A 17,034-nucleotide genomic window follows, 5' to 3' on the forward strand; every position below is an offset into this window, starting at 1 on the left:
GGTTTCTGGTATAAAAATATTTGTTAACTGAGGAATGAAAAAAATAATGTATTTGTTTATTATAATTAATTAAAAATATATTAATTGATAAATCAGAAGAAAAAAAAGTGTGAAAGTTAATTAAAAAACTAAAATGAAAAGTTGACTTTCAAAGCAAAAAGCTAAGAATTATAAAAATACAAATATTTTACACTTTTTATTTTATATATTTTTCATGTATTTATCTTAAAGGTTTAGTTTGGTTGCTAAGTAGAAATGATTATATTTCATATAAATGCAGAATGCATATAAAACTAATTTATCTAAAATTTAAAAAGGAAAAATAAATTTAAATATAAATTACTATAATCTCTTTGAGGTGTTATAAAATTATAAAAACCTTTTAAAAGACTAATTAATATGTAGATAGTATTCAAATTAAACAATTAAAAAAACATGAGAAAGAAGATATTAATATAAAATTAAGTTAAAATAACAAATCAAAATTAAAGATAAATGCCTAGATTTGCTAAGCTTAGAAGGCTAGGCTAGTACGCTTGGCTTAAAAGGAAAAAAGCCCTAGCGTGCCCATGTTTGAAAGGGCATGCCCATGAGTTTGGTTCTCTCTCTCTCTTTTTTTTTAAAAAAAAACAACACACAAAATGACAGACAATACCAAATATTTTTTCTTTAAATAGTGTGCACGACACGTCGTCTATTTATGCAAATAACGTGTTGTCCGCTATTACAATTTTAACTTGGACAACAAAATCCTAGCTTTCAACTTGATTTTACTTAAAAACACCCCCAAAAGCATCCTTAGGATCTTAATAAACTAATTTTAAACCTCAAAATATCATCTGATCACTCTAAAAAATAAAAATCAAATCAAATAAAAAAAAACTTTACAATCCCTCATCTACTTTTTCTGACATGATTAAAAGGCAACACCACCTCCATTGAAATTTGTGTTTTTGGGTTTTGTTTAAATGTTCATTGGTGTTCTTCGTATTCTTTATTTTTTATGGGTTTTGATTCGTTTTGACAAATAATTTTTGAGTTTTTGTATTTTTTTCAAGTTTGATTCGTTTTGGTTTCTGGTTTAAGTTTTGGTTTATTTTTTGAGTCAAACCAGTGGTCTTTGGTTTGGTTTATGGTCAAATCAAAGGTTTCGGGTTAAACCATGATTTTCGATTTAGTTCAAGGTTGAACTAGTGTTTTCAAGTCAACCCGATTAATTTTGTTTTGAGTCAGGTACGTAGACTTTGTTTGGTTAGTTACTTTTTTGTTGAGGGATTTTTGACCTAAGGGGTTGTTTTACCAAAACTAAAAAGCATTCCAAAGGAAAAGAAATGATAGGAAAAAAAAAGTTCTAAGATATGAGAAACTATTAGCATATCGTGGTTTCTAGTTATGTACATATAACTCTCTTAGTTTGGTCTCCAATAGTCCTCTTAATTTTTTTAAAAATGACTGCATCAGCTTCACTTTGTACAAGGAAAGTAGAAATTGTGGTGATATATACTTTAATGCCAGAGGTGACTTTTCTCTTAAAAAGCTCTTCCTCATGCACTTTGAGGGATGACTTTAACTTGGTCCTTGTGTTGTAGCTTCATGAGTTGTTCCTCTGTGTTTTTTTATCCCAACATGAGTGGTGGAAAACGATATAGAGATATCATCTTTAAGAGCTTTGAAATTTTCGAACTGCCCTTTAAGCTTTTCAATTTCTAAGGCTCGCTACTATGATGTTATCACAGGACATAGTGAAGAGTCTAAATGGTTAAGCTTTTTAGCATCTTCAATCACCTCTGTCACCATTCTTCTGATAGAGAAACAATCAATCTTTATATTTTCGTTAGAGTGGAAGATCTTCTCAACTTCACCAGCTAAGTTAGGAATGTAATGGTTTAGTGAAAGATCTTATCTTGCCTATTATGTCATCAACATATTACCTAGTTACTCTTGAAGGCTCAAAAGTAGTAGTAGCTCTAGAAGTACACAAATTACTCTTTATATTGTTAAGGATTGGTGGAGGTAATGTTATAGATCAATGAATAAGTTACTAATGTGGCAAACTTGATGAAGGATGAGAGTTTTTTATCCTAACAACTAAAATATTATAGTGATTTGGGCTAGCAACATAAACAACACTCATTTCTAGCCCAATATTCATATCAAATTCATTCTTTAAGTCCTGTTGACTAAGCTAGAACAAAGAATAATAAAAAAAGGGTTAATATGATAAGTAACATGAATTAAAGAACAAATAAAGTGTCTAACCAATTCATCAATATTATCTGGCATGATTGATGCATTAAAGACTCCGTCAAATTAAAGTTGTAAAACTTCTTGATGCGAACCACCACGACCATAAAGTTTACAAGAAGTCTCAAATGATTAAGAAGTTAAATACTTAATGCTTTTGAAAAACCATTTCTTAGCGAATTGACCAATAATAGGTCCATATGCATGAAGGCTTGTTCAACAATACTTATCCTTAATTGCTAAGAACTTTTTAGAGGAAGAAGAAGAATTCCTAAAAGTCACAATTTAAAAAAATGCATATTTAAAAGAAGGGATAGAGAACAAGATTACAAGTCCAATGATGTTTATAAATCCTAAAAAAAGTGAGAACTCACCTTGATCAAGAGCTAAAGAAAAGTGGTGCTCTAGCGTTGAAAGGAGATTATGAATCGTCAAAACCGATGGTTCATAAAAAATAGTAGCCATTGAGAAATAGTTCTTCAAGTTCTACAATTGTTAAGAAACAACTCATAAAGTTCCACAATTATCAAGAAACAACTTATCAATTGTTGAGTAATGATTCACCAAAAGTCGTAACAGTTGAGAAACGGTTCACACAACAAACTCCAAAAGCCCTAACCATTGAGTAACGATTCGCCAAAACTCCAAACCATTCGCCAAAACTCCAAACCATTGAGAAAGGGTTCAAACACCAAGTCTCGTGAAATATTACAATTGGAGAATTCAAACCACCAAGCAACTCATGTAGAACCTTGAGTCAAGCGGTTAACCTACATTCAAGTTCAAAGAATGTAAAAAAAAAATTAGTTACAATCCAACACAACACAAGTATTTACTAGTATATTGGCTCACGCTCCGCAGCGGGTCAATATCAATTTTTTTTTAAAAATAAAAAAATATTAAGAGTATGAAGAATATTTTAATAGTGTTATTAAACCTAACCAAGTGAGTTAATTTTTAAACCTCCACTTAATTTTTTGCTAGACCCAAACACCTCGGGTCTGACAGCTATGCCAGACTTAAGCGCTCTGGCTCAGAACCAAGGTGTACCCAAGCGCCTAGGTCTCATATCCATGCCAGACCCACACGCTTGGGCCTCACAATCATGCCAGACCCATGCACCTTTTTGAAAATATAGGAATTCACTTATAATTGTTCTAAAAATATATTTATTTTGTATTTTCATCTTTGTCTTTTTAACTAAATATGTTTTTATCTTTTCTATATTTCTTTCTTTTATTTTGGGACATTAACCACACGCATCCCTAAAATTCACTCAATTTTTTTTTTAATCTCTAATTGTAGTGAATAAATCATCTACAAAATTACACAAATTAAAATAGTCAAAAGAACAATAATTCTTTTATATATACAATATTTTATTTTTCTACAACATAATGTATCAATTCAAAAGTTCAGAAGTTTTCTCTTATAATTACATATTTTAAATTCGCGTATATACTAATAGTTATAATGTAGAATAAACTTTCAAATTAGATCATGCAACGATATTTCAAATTTAAAAAAGCATGAACCCTTTAAAAAACTGTCCAACACTTGGATGGAAACATAAAATTAATATTTTCATCCACAATGCATACAAAAAAAAAAGTTTTTTCTTAAAGACTTGAAATAAATCACTTAAAACTCAATATTTTTTTTCATTATTTCCTCTTTGAATATAACAAATTTATAAAATAGTTGCACAAATAAAAAAGAGTTTGTAGTTAAGTTCTACTACATATGAATGAAAAATCTTGCTTATTAGGCAATATTTGTTTTTGCAGTCCAATCATGCTTTTGAAAAATTTTAATTTTTTTGACCCAAGCGCTTAGGTCTGACATGATTGCTAGACCTAAGCGCGGGTCTACTTGGGTGTGGTAAACGTACTGATTTGACAAACAATAAACAAAGAGGATAATTTTGCACTTTAGTTGTTAGGAGAGAGAAAAGAAAGAAAAAACATAAACAATCGATCACCGGTGGCAATCTAACTATTATCTGTCTACACGCGCCACACCATGTGGAAGAGGGCACGACTGCCCATCCAGTAAGACAACGATTGGCCATATTTGGCCACCGGAAAGCATCACACGCGCCTCTATGATGGCGCGGGCGCCACCTATTCTCTGGAGAAGAAAAAGAAAGACAAAAAAACGTCTCGCGAAAAGATAAGAAATTAAAAGTAAAACTATTATTATAATCCATAGTAAAAGATTTCTTAATCTATAGTGATTTTTCTATACCATTTAATTTTTATTATAAAATTTCTGAGGAAATAATGCAATAATATAAAATTGTTGTTACTGATAATTATAAAATTGTGGTGTTTGGAAGTCATAGATTTATTGGCCTATTTGCTTTACATTACTAACATAAACAAGTCACGAAATTGCTCTACAAGGGTTTCAGGAAAAAAGAATATTTACAGGAGAATAAAATTTCAGAATACTCAACAAAGAAGAAAATCTCATTCTATCCCTAATTCCAGAATATATACTCGAGATTAGTCGTGTTGCTACTGAAAAGTTATAAAATCAGAAGGCCGGCCTCATTGATGTGTGTTTTTTAACGCAAACAAAGCCGAAAGCAATGAACAAGCACGGCCGTGTTGAAGTCACTAAACCTGCCAATTTCACTGCAAAAGAAGGTGGCAACCCGTCACTAATTGGATATAAACTTATTGAGGAATGGCTTCTGCGTGGCAAGTGTTACTCAACTGGATGAGAAACTGAGGGGGAAAAAACTCAAGAAAAATAGTTACTGTTAAGAGGAACATTTTATGTCCAATTACGTGTGGAAGTTAATCCAAAAAAGAAGGTGCCTGCAAGCTTAACGTCGCCCCTGTTGTTTTACCTCTCCCTGTAAATCCAATAGCAGCCCTTGTGTTCTGGATCAAAACCAGTGGTGGAGCTTGCATTATGTCATGATAGCTATGTAAATAAATTGCCAGAAGTTATGTTCTAAAAAAAGAAGAGAAGGGGTACCTGTTAGGGCCGGTGGAGGCTGTACTGATAGTAAAGGAACAAGAAGTTGTGCTGTTTGTAACAGAAAAAGAATGGCAGCGTAGTTTTCTTTTGTAGCCAGACTAGGAATCCTTTCCTGATTGCAAAAGAATTTTTTAAAAATCTTCCTATTTTGTGAAAGCAAGGTCGGTTGCTTGCGCGGGTTTGTTTTCCTCTTCTGAAATAACATAGTAACAGAAAAGGTCAAAGGGGACAGTTCCTTTTTTGTAAATAAAAGGACGGCTACCGCACAAGTTTCTCTTCCTCTTCTGAAATGGTTGCATTGGGGAGTCAAATTTTCTTTCCTGTTCACAGTATAATGACAGTAAACGCAAAAGGGAACAATTCCTATTTGATGAGGCTAAGGTCAGCTTACCTACACTAATATTCTTTCCTCTTTTAACGTCCCATGGAAGCATGAGAACTGGGAGTATAGAGGAGAACTGTGGCTGTTGATGATGAGGAGCCAAGCCAAAGTAGGAAGCAAACACTTGTGTTATGAAAGGGAAAAATAACAAGGAAAGATTGTTCCGGCTTTCGAAATCATGATGGCTAGAAGGAGTTCAAGCACCGTCCTTGCTTACATTGAACTTGAAGCTTGATAAACATGCTGCCATAACTTGTCCTGCAGAATGTCTCAACTTGCCAGGAAGATTTATCCACTTCGTTCCCAAGTGCAAGGCTGCTGTCTGCAATTATAACTCTGATTAGGGGTGCATTGGTGAATTGTCCATGCAGTTACCTAGAGCACAAAATCTGTCGGGAACATCAATGATTCTTGGAGGACAGGAGAATCTTGGACGAATCCATTAAATGATTTTTGCAAAGAAATGAGAGGAACACTTCATAGAAATGCATCAATTGACGGATTAGTTTGGATTTTGTTATGAATATAGAGATTCAAATTTTTCCTCTTGATGTAACTAGAAAAGTTACCACGCTAATCTTGCCTCTCTGAATAAGCTTCAAAATTAGAGTCCCTGCTGGTTTGAGCCAGTAAAATGAGAAGAGGGAAGGGAGAGTGAGGATAGGGTTGCTGCTGCTCTACTGCGGTAAAATTTCAGAACATGGTTCCTTTTTTTCCCTTTTCTTCTGAAGTACCCTCTTCCTGAATATCAGCACGTAGGCCTTGACTGGCTTGCTTCCGTGTATGAGAAAAGGTTCTAGCTGATGCAACGGGAATTGGAAAGACAATCATGGCTATGGCTTTGCTAGCACACCTGGCATGTGGAAAGGGAATATGGGGTCCTCGTCTCATTGTGGTTCCTACAAGGCTACAAGTGTCAAGCTTGACTGGGAAACAGAGTTTCTTAAATGGTGTCCTGCCTTCAAGATTGTAGCATATTTTGGCAGTGCAAAAGACTGTAAATGCAAGAGGTAAGGTTGGCTGAAACCAAGCTCCTTCCATGTATGAATAACAGCTTACAGGCTGGTTTTACAGGATTCAAAAGTCTTCAAGATGAAGAAATGAAGTTTTTGATATTGGATGAAACTCATCTGATAAAAAAACTGGAAGTCTCAGAGATGGCGAAGTCTTTTTTAAACTTTAATTCAAAACGGTGTGTCTTATTAACTGGTACACCTCCGCAGAGTGATCTCGTGGAACTCAGGCCACTGATGTATTTCTTTATGCCCCACATCTTTCAATCTCACCAGGAATTCAACGGCTGGTTTAGTAATTCAAGGTGAACGTTCTATGCTTTTTCACTTTCATGCCATTTTTTTTTCTGGCTTGTTTCAAAGAATCCAGAAGTAGAGACCAAGATTAGGAAAGAGCTGAAGGATTATTCTTCGCATGAAAGCTGACCTACCAAGAGATGGCTTAATCATCAGGGAACCATGCCAGTTGTATGTATTCCTCAGTACATAAATGTTTGTCTGCCAATAATTAAAAAGAAGGCATTCTTAATTAACAAGAAAAAAAAAATCAAAATAAAACACCTTCTTAACCATATTTTTCCGGCTGCTTATTTTAATTCTAAGATAATATTCAGTACCGGAGAATATTGATTGAATATGACTGGATAAATAATTGTTTTATTTTTTATTTGGTGTGCTTTTGATTGGACTAAATAATTTGATTTATTTTATATTTACTGAACATTAAACAGAACTCAACCAATTCAAGATCTAAATTGTTCTAAGTTTTAAAAAAAATAGTGAAATAATTGATCCGATCTAACCCAGTTAAAAATTCAGGTCACCCTATGACCTGATCAATCCGAGATAAAACAAAGATAAAAAATCCATTGATTATTTTTTTATTTTTTTTGATCAAAACAAGGTTGCTTTGATATTTTATTTTTTTAATTTGAGTTAACCCAAGTTAACCATCCCAAGCTATGACTCAACCCTTATCCCAGGTCGACCTTCAAGTCAGGTTTTAAAATTATAATAATAACTATTTTTATTTTTACATAGCTTTGGGTCAACCCAAGTTGACCATCTCTTCCCATAACCTGGACCTTGCCTCATGTACTCTTAATTGAATTTTAAAACTATGATAATAATTATTTTTATTTTTATGTTAACCCAAGCCAATAATCAACCTGACCCATAACCTAAGTATAGCCTTGAGTCAATCTCAAGTAGAATTTTAAAATTATAATAATAAATATTTTTATCCTTATATTAACCCGAATCAACTCTTAAATCAAGTTTTAAAACTATAATAATAATTATTTTTATCTTTATGATAATAATTCACATTCTTGCAATGGATAAATCTTGACTTGCTTCACAAATAAATCAAGTTTACATATAAAGAATCAAATAGTTATCTTCTTTTTTTTAAGAATATTTTAAATAAAAATTGTACCAAGTCTTATATTTAATAAAATTAAATAATTGTACACATGCTTGTTTAATTTCAAGCGTGAAAATGATGTCTACAAGCACATTGTGCAACTGAGATCTCACTTGAGAAAAGTACATCCGAGAAACAAGAAAAGATATGATACCAAAGATGTCATGAGTTCGAGCGTCCAAGTTGGGGGTATTATAACTGTTGGAATCACGGGGACACATACAGAACCACATACCCACCCAGCTGCAAGAGCTCCAAGCCTGCAATGATGATAAAAAAAACAAAAATAATAAATTAACTGAACAAAAATTAAAAACAGATGGGTTTTTTATTGAAAATTGCGAGATAAATAGGCGTGAAGGCAAGTGACAGGTTCTCGTTCTCCTCTTTCCCTTCTTTTTTCTCTTCGATGCAAACACTTGATTGACATGTTTTCATCGTTGGAACTTGCTCTAACACCACCATTTTATACTAAAGTGAGATGGCATGCTAATTGAATCCATTGTCTGATACAAATGTCACTTGTACTTAAGATTTGTGTAAAGCGGGTGTCAATATATCTCGCGTTGGATAGTTTCAAAAACAGGTGAACTAGAAGTTAGACCATTAACATGACAAAGCAATAAACAGCATCAGGGGAAATGCCAACAAGGTAAGTAGATGTCCCAAGCGTGACCGAAAAGAACTCTTAGTAAGTGCAACAATCCAAACCACAAATCACCACCACCCTTTGAAGGGGTGTGCCCCCCATGACTAAGAAAAAGAATGAAAAGATTAAAAAGAAAAAAAGAAAAGTAATTTCCAATCTTTTCATTATTTGACTCACCCAATAATGAAAGCTCTGCCCAAGCTCTTCGTCTTCTCATTGAGGAAATATATGCAAGCTGCCAAAGAGACTGCGACCTGCACAAGACTAAAGCACTTGATGCAGAGAAAAAAGGGGTGACTGCAATCTATTCTGCTTCCCAAAGGTCGCAGTCCAACACAAAATGCGAAAATCAGGTATGGTAAAAGCCAAGGCTCTACATCTAGAAATAGACACCTGGATATGAGAGTCTTATGCGTTAAGGGAAAATAAAAAAGATGGGCATCTCCTGAAAAGTAAGTTAAATAAAGTCTTGCAGTCTGCATGCATTGAAGCTTATTTCATAGAGAACTGAACCTTTGATCTCTCAACGAGACAGCAAAGAATAAATGTTATTGATATCCACGCATAATTAAAAACACATAAACTACTCCATTTATACTAGAGAAAAAAACCAAGGATCACATATGAAATGCTTCTGATGAAATGTTGATTTCCACCATGCTTCATGTCAGACATGAGAATCCAACCTCCTTTTCCACTCTTATTCACATCTCACATGCCAATCATTGCAAATTTCATTTTAAAAAAAATCATTATACAATATAACACTATGATGCATCTCATGAAGGAAACATAGACAGGATCATAATTCATTACTCGATTCTGGAACCTCCTTTTCCACTCATATCCGCATCTCACATGCCAGTTATTGAAGATTTCATTAAAAATAAATCATTACAAAATATAACACCATGATGCATCTCATGAAGAGACATTGACAAGTAAATGAAAGAGCGCAACTTGAAGACACAGGATCAATGTGCACTAAAACTTCAGCATAAAAAACAAATTGACAAGGAAAGAAACTAAATAGCAATATTTATTAAAAAAAATATGACACCAAATTCCTAAATAAGACTAGACATTTAGCCAAATTCAAAATTACCAAAATATCCTTGTTTCACAAGAAAATGCAGTTTCCTGCAGAAATTACAATTCTGCCCTGCTTACAGGATCACCCAAGACTCAACACTTAGTCCCCAACCGAGAAACTTACTGTGGACATCATTTTCCGACCAAAAATGCTTTTCGATTGATAAAGAACCATTGTGATCTAGCCTGGGGTTTGTAAAGACAGTTCTCCCCAAGTATAACATTGCTAATTCAGAGCTAAAGTCATTGAACAGGGGTTCAAAAAACAGGCCCAAAGAAAAAGTTGTTTTGCGACCCATATTAATGCTGTAATTAGATGACTACAACGGCACTCTTAACAACAGCTTATTCCTAATTACACAAACAATTATAAAAAAAAAAAAAATTGATAGGACAGCCTCCACCTCAAAGCCAAACACACATGGACATTTCCCTAAGGTTCAAGGACCAAAATCCTTGTCATCCACCCTCCTTGGGATTTCTGAAAGTGTAGCATTCAATACAATGAGAAAGGGGGGCAGAGGACGCAATCTTTTGAAAAACATTTTGTATTTAGGAGAAGCAGGTATCCTCCATCATTCTCCTAAATGCTTGACCCCATCATTTTCAACACCACAACTAGCAACAGCACCTCAACATGATAGAATTGAAAAGGAGAAGCTTCAACACAATGCCAGCAACTCAAAGGCAATATTGCCCACCTAGGCTATTATCATAATTCTAAACATCAACTTTCATCTAAGAGTTCAAGAGAAAATCATCAACTGAGAGAAAATTCCAAACCTACCTGGAAAGCAGGACCCCCTTCCGCAGAATTCATGATACTCCAGCCACCCATAAATGCAAAGAGGAACAATCTCCTAAAAATGACTTCCACTGGAGGAAGTTCCACAAAATCGAGTAAATTCTTAACCCAAGGAGGAGACTCCTCCACCTTCTTCTTTAGCCTGGTTTTCAAATTAATTTTTGTTTTTTTCCTCTCTCTAAAGCTAGTCATCAACAGTTTCTCAAAGGCAGCTTCTATTGATTCTTCACTTGTTTCATGCCCAGCATATTGTTGCATGAGAAAATTGCGGGAACTCCAAATTTCCTCTTCAGATGCATAGGGACTGATACCAAGACGCTTATAAGGATCCCAAACATTCATCCGAGGAAATTTTGGGATGTTACCTACAGAAAAAGTAAATGCACATGAGAAAATAATTTGAACAAACTAATAGTAAGATAGAATTAAGGGATCACACACTGTATACATGAGCCACTAGGAACCCAGACTTCGTAAGCATAAACCATAAGCAGCAATCTGCTAACAATAGACAAAGTATGCGCTAAGCATCACTTGCAATCAATTTTATGGTCTTGGTCAAATCAAAGTTCAGTTCTTACTCATACAGAAAGTGAAAAGGGAGAAAACAAAAGGGTTTAAGAAGATCACCTATAGTACAAAAATCAAATAGGCAAACTCAAAATATCATTATTATTCTTTCAAAGTTCTCTGTGTGTTCATTAAATAGGCAGGGAATTTTACCTGAGCATTCATGGTCACTACAAGAATTTAAAGAAAATATCCTATGCATCATCGACATGGATACTTGGAAAGTAGGACAAGTACCCACACTGCACATTGTTGAAAGAGATGCACACATTTTATCATAATAATATCAGAAACACACTTGTTCACCTGACCCTCTACCCATTTTATCTCTCTTCTTTTTGGATAAAATAGAAAAAAAATATTTAATCCATAATTTGCATCCAAATAAATATCAACATAAGTATCAAAACAAAACAATTCAAGCGTCAAACAAATAATAATAATAATAATAACAATAAAGTTATTACCTTCATAAGGTGCATCCACAGCACATTTAATGCTGGCAAGGCCAATTCTAGGGCTTCTTGAAATTGGGGTGGAGAAATATATTCCTTTTTTTGTGTGTTCTTGTGTACATCTTCTGATAAGAAAATAAACAAAATCTTCGAAAATATAACCGAAATACCCAAATTAAAAAAAAAATATATATATATGTATATATAGAGAGGGAGAGGGAGAGACTGTGTGGGTAAGAGACTTACAGTTTATGGGAAAGGACTAAAGGAGAGGAGATGGTTGTAGCAGTACTAGAATTTGAGAGAAACAGAGAACAAACCATTCTTTCTCTCTCTGTTTTCTAACGATTATCTCTCTCCCTCAGTCTGCGAAGCCTCCCAGGCTTGTTCTCTGGCTCTGGGGTAAGAGGCAAAGGGCAAAGGAAGGTCGGCTCTTTTCTATCATGATCTTGCTTTTTTCTAATTTTCTCTCTAATTTTTGTTTGTGACCTCAATTTGGTACAATACCTACATTATCATTCTCAATTACATCCCAAACTTATAAGTCTTACCAATTAGGTCTCCAATATTTCCTACATCTTTTTTCAATTTGGTACCTGCTAGTCCATTGTTCATGCTGTATGCACTAACAATTTGATGGAAAAATTAATAAATATTTAACATTTTTTTTTGTCTAATATGCATGTTTATACACTATCAATTTGAAGGAAATTTGACAAAAATAATGATGCTCGTTAGTAAAAATACTTTATTAATATTTTTTTTTATTTGAAATATTCCAAATTGATAAAAAAAAAAAAAAATTATAGGTTTAATGAATATATAGGTTTAGGACTGAAAAGTATCACAGATGTGTGCATCAATTTGCTAGAATATCTTGTAGGGATTTTGTTTAGAATTATGGTTAATAGGAAAATTTAAGGTAAAATTAAAAGTACGGTCTATTTATTTTTTTTAGGTTAAAATTTTGTTGGAATATAATCTTTAATATAAATCTTATAACATGAAATATTAACATAATTTAAATGAATTATGGATGAATAAAAAATTAATTTTAAAAAAACTTTAGTTGGCATATTTTGTAGAAACCCAAAACTCTCTAAAAACTTCTATCTTATATAAAAAATAAACAAACTTTCCTAATGATTTATTTTATTGGGAATGAGAAAAGCAAAAATTGAATCCAAATAGCATACAAGCTTTTAGAAGAAAAATAACTTAAGTAAAATGGACTTTGGATTTAAATCAATGTGCGCTTGACTCGGGTTGGGCTTGAGCTTGAGTTTATTATAAAATAATTTTTTGAATTACAAAACATTTTTTCCTACTTAAATTTGGGATTTAGTTTGGTTTATAAAAAATCATTTCTTATAACCCAGCTCACTGTTTTGTCTAGTACTTGAATGTAAAGAATTGATTAGTTTTTTAAGAACCTTAATTGTTTTTAAAGCTTAAGAGTCATATGATTTAAATTAAAATAACATTCAAGTTTAATTCTTATTTAAGTTTAGGGTAATAAAAGATGATGGTGGAGGAATTTTATCGGTTTTTTGGTTTTTAAAATCATCTATAAAAAAGGTACAGATGGATGAAAAATAACTTTTTAAATGATAACATTGATGAAGAGGTTTACATGGAACAACCCAATGTGTTTGTTGTTAATGGACAATAAAAAAAAAAGCATGTAAGCTTGTTAAATCATTATATGGTTTGAAACAAGCACCTAAACAAATGACATGAAAAATTTGACTAGGTTGTGTTGTCAAATAAGTTCAAAATTAACGAGGTTGATAAATATATTTATATGAAAAACATAAATAAATGTATATTATTGTTTGTCTCTATGATGATGATATACTTATTTTAGGCAATAATGATTACATGATCAAGTCTACTAAGAAAATGTTAACTAATAAACTTGATACAAAAATTTTAGGTGATGCAAATGTCATACTAAAAATAAAAATCTTTAGAACATTTCATGATTTGGTATTGTCCCAATCTTATTATGTTGAGAGAATTCCTGACAAATTTTTTAAAGGTGACAATAGCATTGTAAAAACACTAATGGATATGAGTGTCTACATGTCCAAAAATAAAGATAAATGAATAAATCAATTAAAATATTTCTAAATAATTGAGAGCTTAATTTATGTTATAAATTGCACAAGACCCGATATTATATACTCAATTAGAAAACCACGTAGATTTACCAATAATTCAAGTATGGATCATTGAAACACAATAAAGAGGGTACTCAAATATTTTGATGTATACCTTGGATTATGGGGTACTCTATATTAGTTACTCAGCGGTACTAGAATGGTATAATGATGTTAGTTTGATATCCCACACTAAGAATTCAAAATTCATTAGTGGATATGTCTTCACACTTGGTGGAGTAGATGTCTCGTAGAAATTCTCTAAGCAAACGTGTATCACAAGATCTATAATGGAATCAGAGTTTATTACTCTTAATAAAGCTAAAGAAGAAGCCAAGTGACTTTGTAATTTCTTAGAGGATGTCATAACTCATTTTTGGGTTTCCCCCTCAAATTTACTCTTTTCCTTTTAAAAATAAATAATATAATAATAATAATAATAATAATAATAATAACAAGAAGAGTGACAACTTGGCAAAAACAAACCGAGAAGGGTTTCAAATATATATAAGAATCAAGCTAGAGTTTTAGACAAAATTTGAAACCTAATCATACCCCATTGTACCTAAAACTAAAGGGACATTACTGATTCAAGGTCAAATTAAATGGTTATTGGACAAATCTGCATGAAAATTAAGTCTGGGGACTTAATTAGACTTTTAACATGCCAATTTGATTTAATCATAGGCCAAATTAAAATTTTAATTATGTTTAAGAATTAATTTGGGTCAAATTAAAAGATTTAATTAGGTGCAATGATTTAATTATACTTTTAATGAGTCGAAGTAATTTTATTAGGGACTTAATTGGTGAAAAATTAAGTTTGGAAGCCTAATTTAGACTTAATTAAGAAGATTAGAATTTTAGAGGACCGAACTCTTTTACGAAGTCAATTGATTGAAATCAGTGATAAAATTATAAGAAAATCAAAATTTAAGGTCAATTATGGATTAACTTGAAGAGATTCATAACCAATCACTTATTTTAAAAATGCGCTAAACTTCGAGGACTCATTTTGGTTGATAACATGGGTGAAATTGAAGCAAATTAAAAGTTAAATGGTCAATTGAGGATCAATTTGTATAAATTCAAAACCAATGATCAAAATGAAAAGGTGCTAAACTCCAGGGTTGATATTTGAGTTTGAAAAAGGTAAAATCATATAAAATTAAAAGTTTGAAGTCAATTAAGGACACAATTAAAAGAAATCAAAAGATGAGTGACTAAATTGAATTTTAGTCAAATCCCTAATTAAAATTCTAAGGGTGTCAAAACAGTACCATTTCATTTAAATGAAACGGTGTGTTTTGACCAAAATAGTTTAGTTTGGTACAAAACAACACCATTTTGACCAATACAAAAATGAAAAAAGGGTGCTAGATAACTTATCGTATGACCATTGTTCATCATCTTCAACCTTTTGTACCCGAAAGGATGCTTGGGTAGCTACTTTTCAAGGGCATTTAATGCCTCATCTCTCCACCAAACAGGACAAATAAGGCACCACTCTAATGGCTCGACAATTTACTACACGTCATTTTAATTCTTGTCGACTGGTCACCTTTAACCCGATCAGCCTTTTGCAGCCAAATTTCACAGCTTATGATGATGAGTTTTGACCAACGGTTAGGATCTTTCCTGTTTGAATCGAAGGCCAAGATTTATTCCCAATAAAAACCATATGTCCCTCTTTCATTTCCTATAAATAATGGTGAATTTTATGCATTAAACAAGGAGAAAAAAAGGGTGGAAAGTGAGCCAAAAAACCAACTTTTACACATCATTTTTTAATTGCATTACCAGCCTTATTTCATTTTCCACCTCCTCTTTACCTCATGACCTAGCCTCACCATGATAGCCTATCGAGCCATCACCATGGACAACAGCCCCTCCCCTTAATAGTTTCCTTTTCTTGAGTCATCGCCAACTCCCACAATGTTAGATAATAGCTTATTCTCCCTCTAAATCATAGCCTTAACCAACTCCAGCCACTGTCCATAACGAAGACCACACCAATAGCCTCCTCCCTTGACCAAACCACTCAAGATAGTCAGCTCCTCTCTTTCACTTTATCCATAAACAGCAGCAGCACCAGTTCCAATAACTTGAGCAGCTCCTACTCTCAACAACGTGAGCAACAACTTCCCTACCGCCAAGTCCTCCACCAGCAATGATAGCAACCCATCATCACAGTAACACATAACTCCTTTTAGCCAGGTAACCTTCTCTTCTTTTCTTTTCTTAGCTAAGTTTTGTTACATGCAGGACGTGAATTAATTCACATCCTATAACAACTAGTTTTCTCTCTAAAAAGGAGAGGGGCTGGACACGGTTGGTTAGGGTCTAGCCCATTTTTTTTCAAAAAAAGGAAATTATTGGGCCTTTTGTCGCCCTAACCCAACCAAACCAAATCGAGCTTTGACCTCATGCCCAACCAGGCCATTTCTTAGACTAAGGGTGTGATTGCCTTACATACCCTGATGCTTTTCTCTTAGTTTTTTAATCTATTTTTGTTATAATGTTTACCCAAACAAGCCTAATAAAAAAGCCAAAAAAAATCTAAAAAATTTCAAAGACCATTTTGAAATTATTTTTTCAATATTGGGTCGTAGACTTACACTGTAAGATATAAGCCCGATATTAAAAATATCTAATTTATCTCTGAAGTTTAAAAGAAGTCCAAAAAAATCCCTCATTTTAAAAACAAAAAGAAGTTTTGTTTTCGCGCATATAGCTAAATCCTAAGGTTTTTCATGCATATTTTCTAAAAAGGATAAAATCACATTTTTATCATGTTTAAAAAATGCAAAATGGATATCATAACTAGTTTATGATTATCCATTAAAGTTTGGCCAAAATACCAAAAATCCCACAACAACTAGTTTGTTATTCGGAGTGTTAGGATTTAGTTGTAGGGTTTAATATTTGGGGGGGGGGGTACAAAATTACATTGTAAAGCTCAGCCTCAAGTATTGAAGATACAAAACATAATAAATAAATGTGATTCTAAATCTATGTCGTAGAACGATTATGATTTAATTCAATAAGGTAGAGACTTTCTTATGAAGGGAGATCTATCTTGAACCTTAGATGAGACCAACATATAGAAACATTACCTAAAACAATAATCAATCAATAATGCAGCTTATTATAGGTAGGGTTTAATCATAAAGTTGCCTCCTAACTCGTAGATCATTAGGTTTTCTAGTGACCATAATACTAGGTGGCGACTCATAAACCCTATA

The 17,034-nt window shown here is 32.9% G+C and overlaps 1 protein-coding gene across 2 annotated transcripts; it reads right to left on the minus strand.

Moving 5' to 3' along the window:
- Positions 1 to 8,049: 8,049 nt before the first annotated feature.
- LOC7487079 (protein CHAPERONE-LIKE PROTEIN OF POR1, chloroplastic) lies at positions 8,050 to 12,066 on the minus strand. Of its 2 annotated transcripts, none has more exons than XM_006376682.3 (5): positions 11,874 to 12,066; positions 11,640 to 11,749; positions 10,585 to 10,967; positions 8,883 to 8,959; positions 8,050 to 8,316 (listed from the first exon to the last, which is right to left on the minus strand). In XM_006376682.3, the coding sequence occupies exons 1-5, from the start codon at positions 11,948 to 11,950 to the stop codon at positions 8,166 to 8,168; spliced, it is 798 nt and encodes a 265-aa protein (XP_006376744.1). In that variant the 5' UTR covers positions 11,951 to 12,066; the 3' UTR covers positions 8,050 to 8,165. The 2 variants fall into 2 exon arrangements, with proteins under 2 accessions (XP_006376744.1, XP_002318556.1); XM_002318520.4 differs by having other exon boundaries at positions 11,640 to 11,752; positions 11,874 to 12,064.
- Positions 12,067 to 17,034: the final 4,968 nt, after the last annotated feature.

This window comes from Populus trichocarpa, chromosome 12 (assembly GCF_000002775.5).
Source record: "Populus trichocarpa isolate Nisqually-1 chromosome 12, P.trichocarpa_v4.1, whole genome shotgun sequence".
Taxonomy (NCBI): Eukaryota; Viridiplantae; Streptophyta; class Magnoliopsida; order Malpighiales; family Salicaceae; genus Populus; species Populus trichocarpa.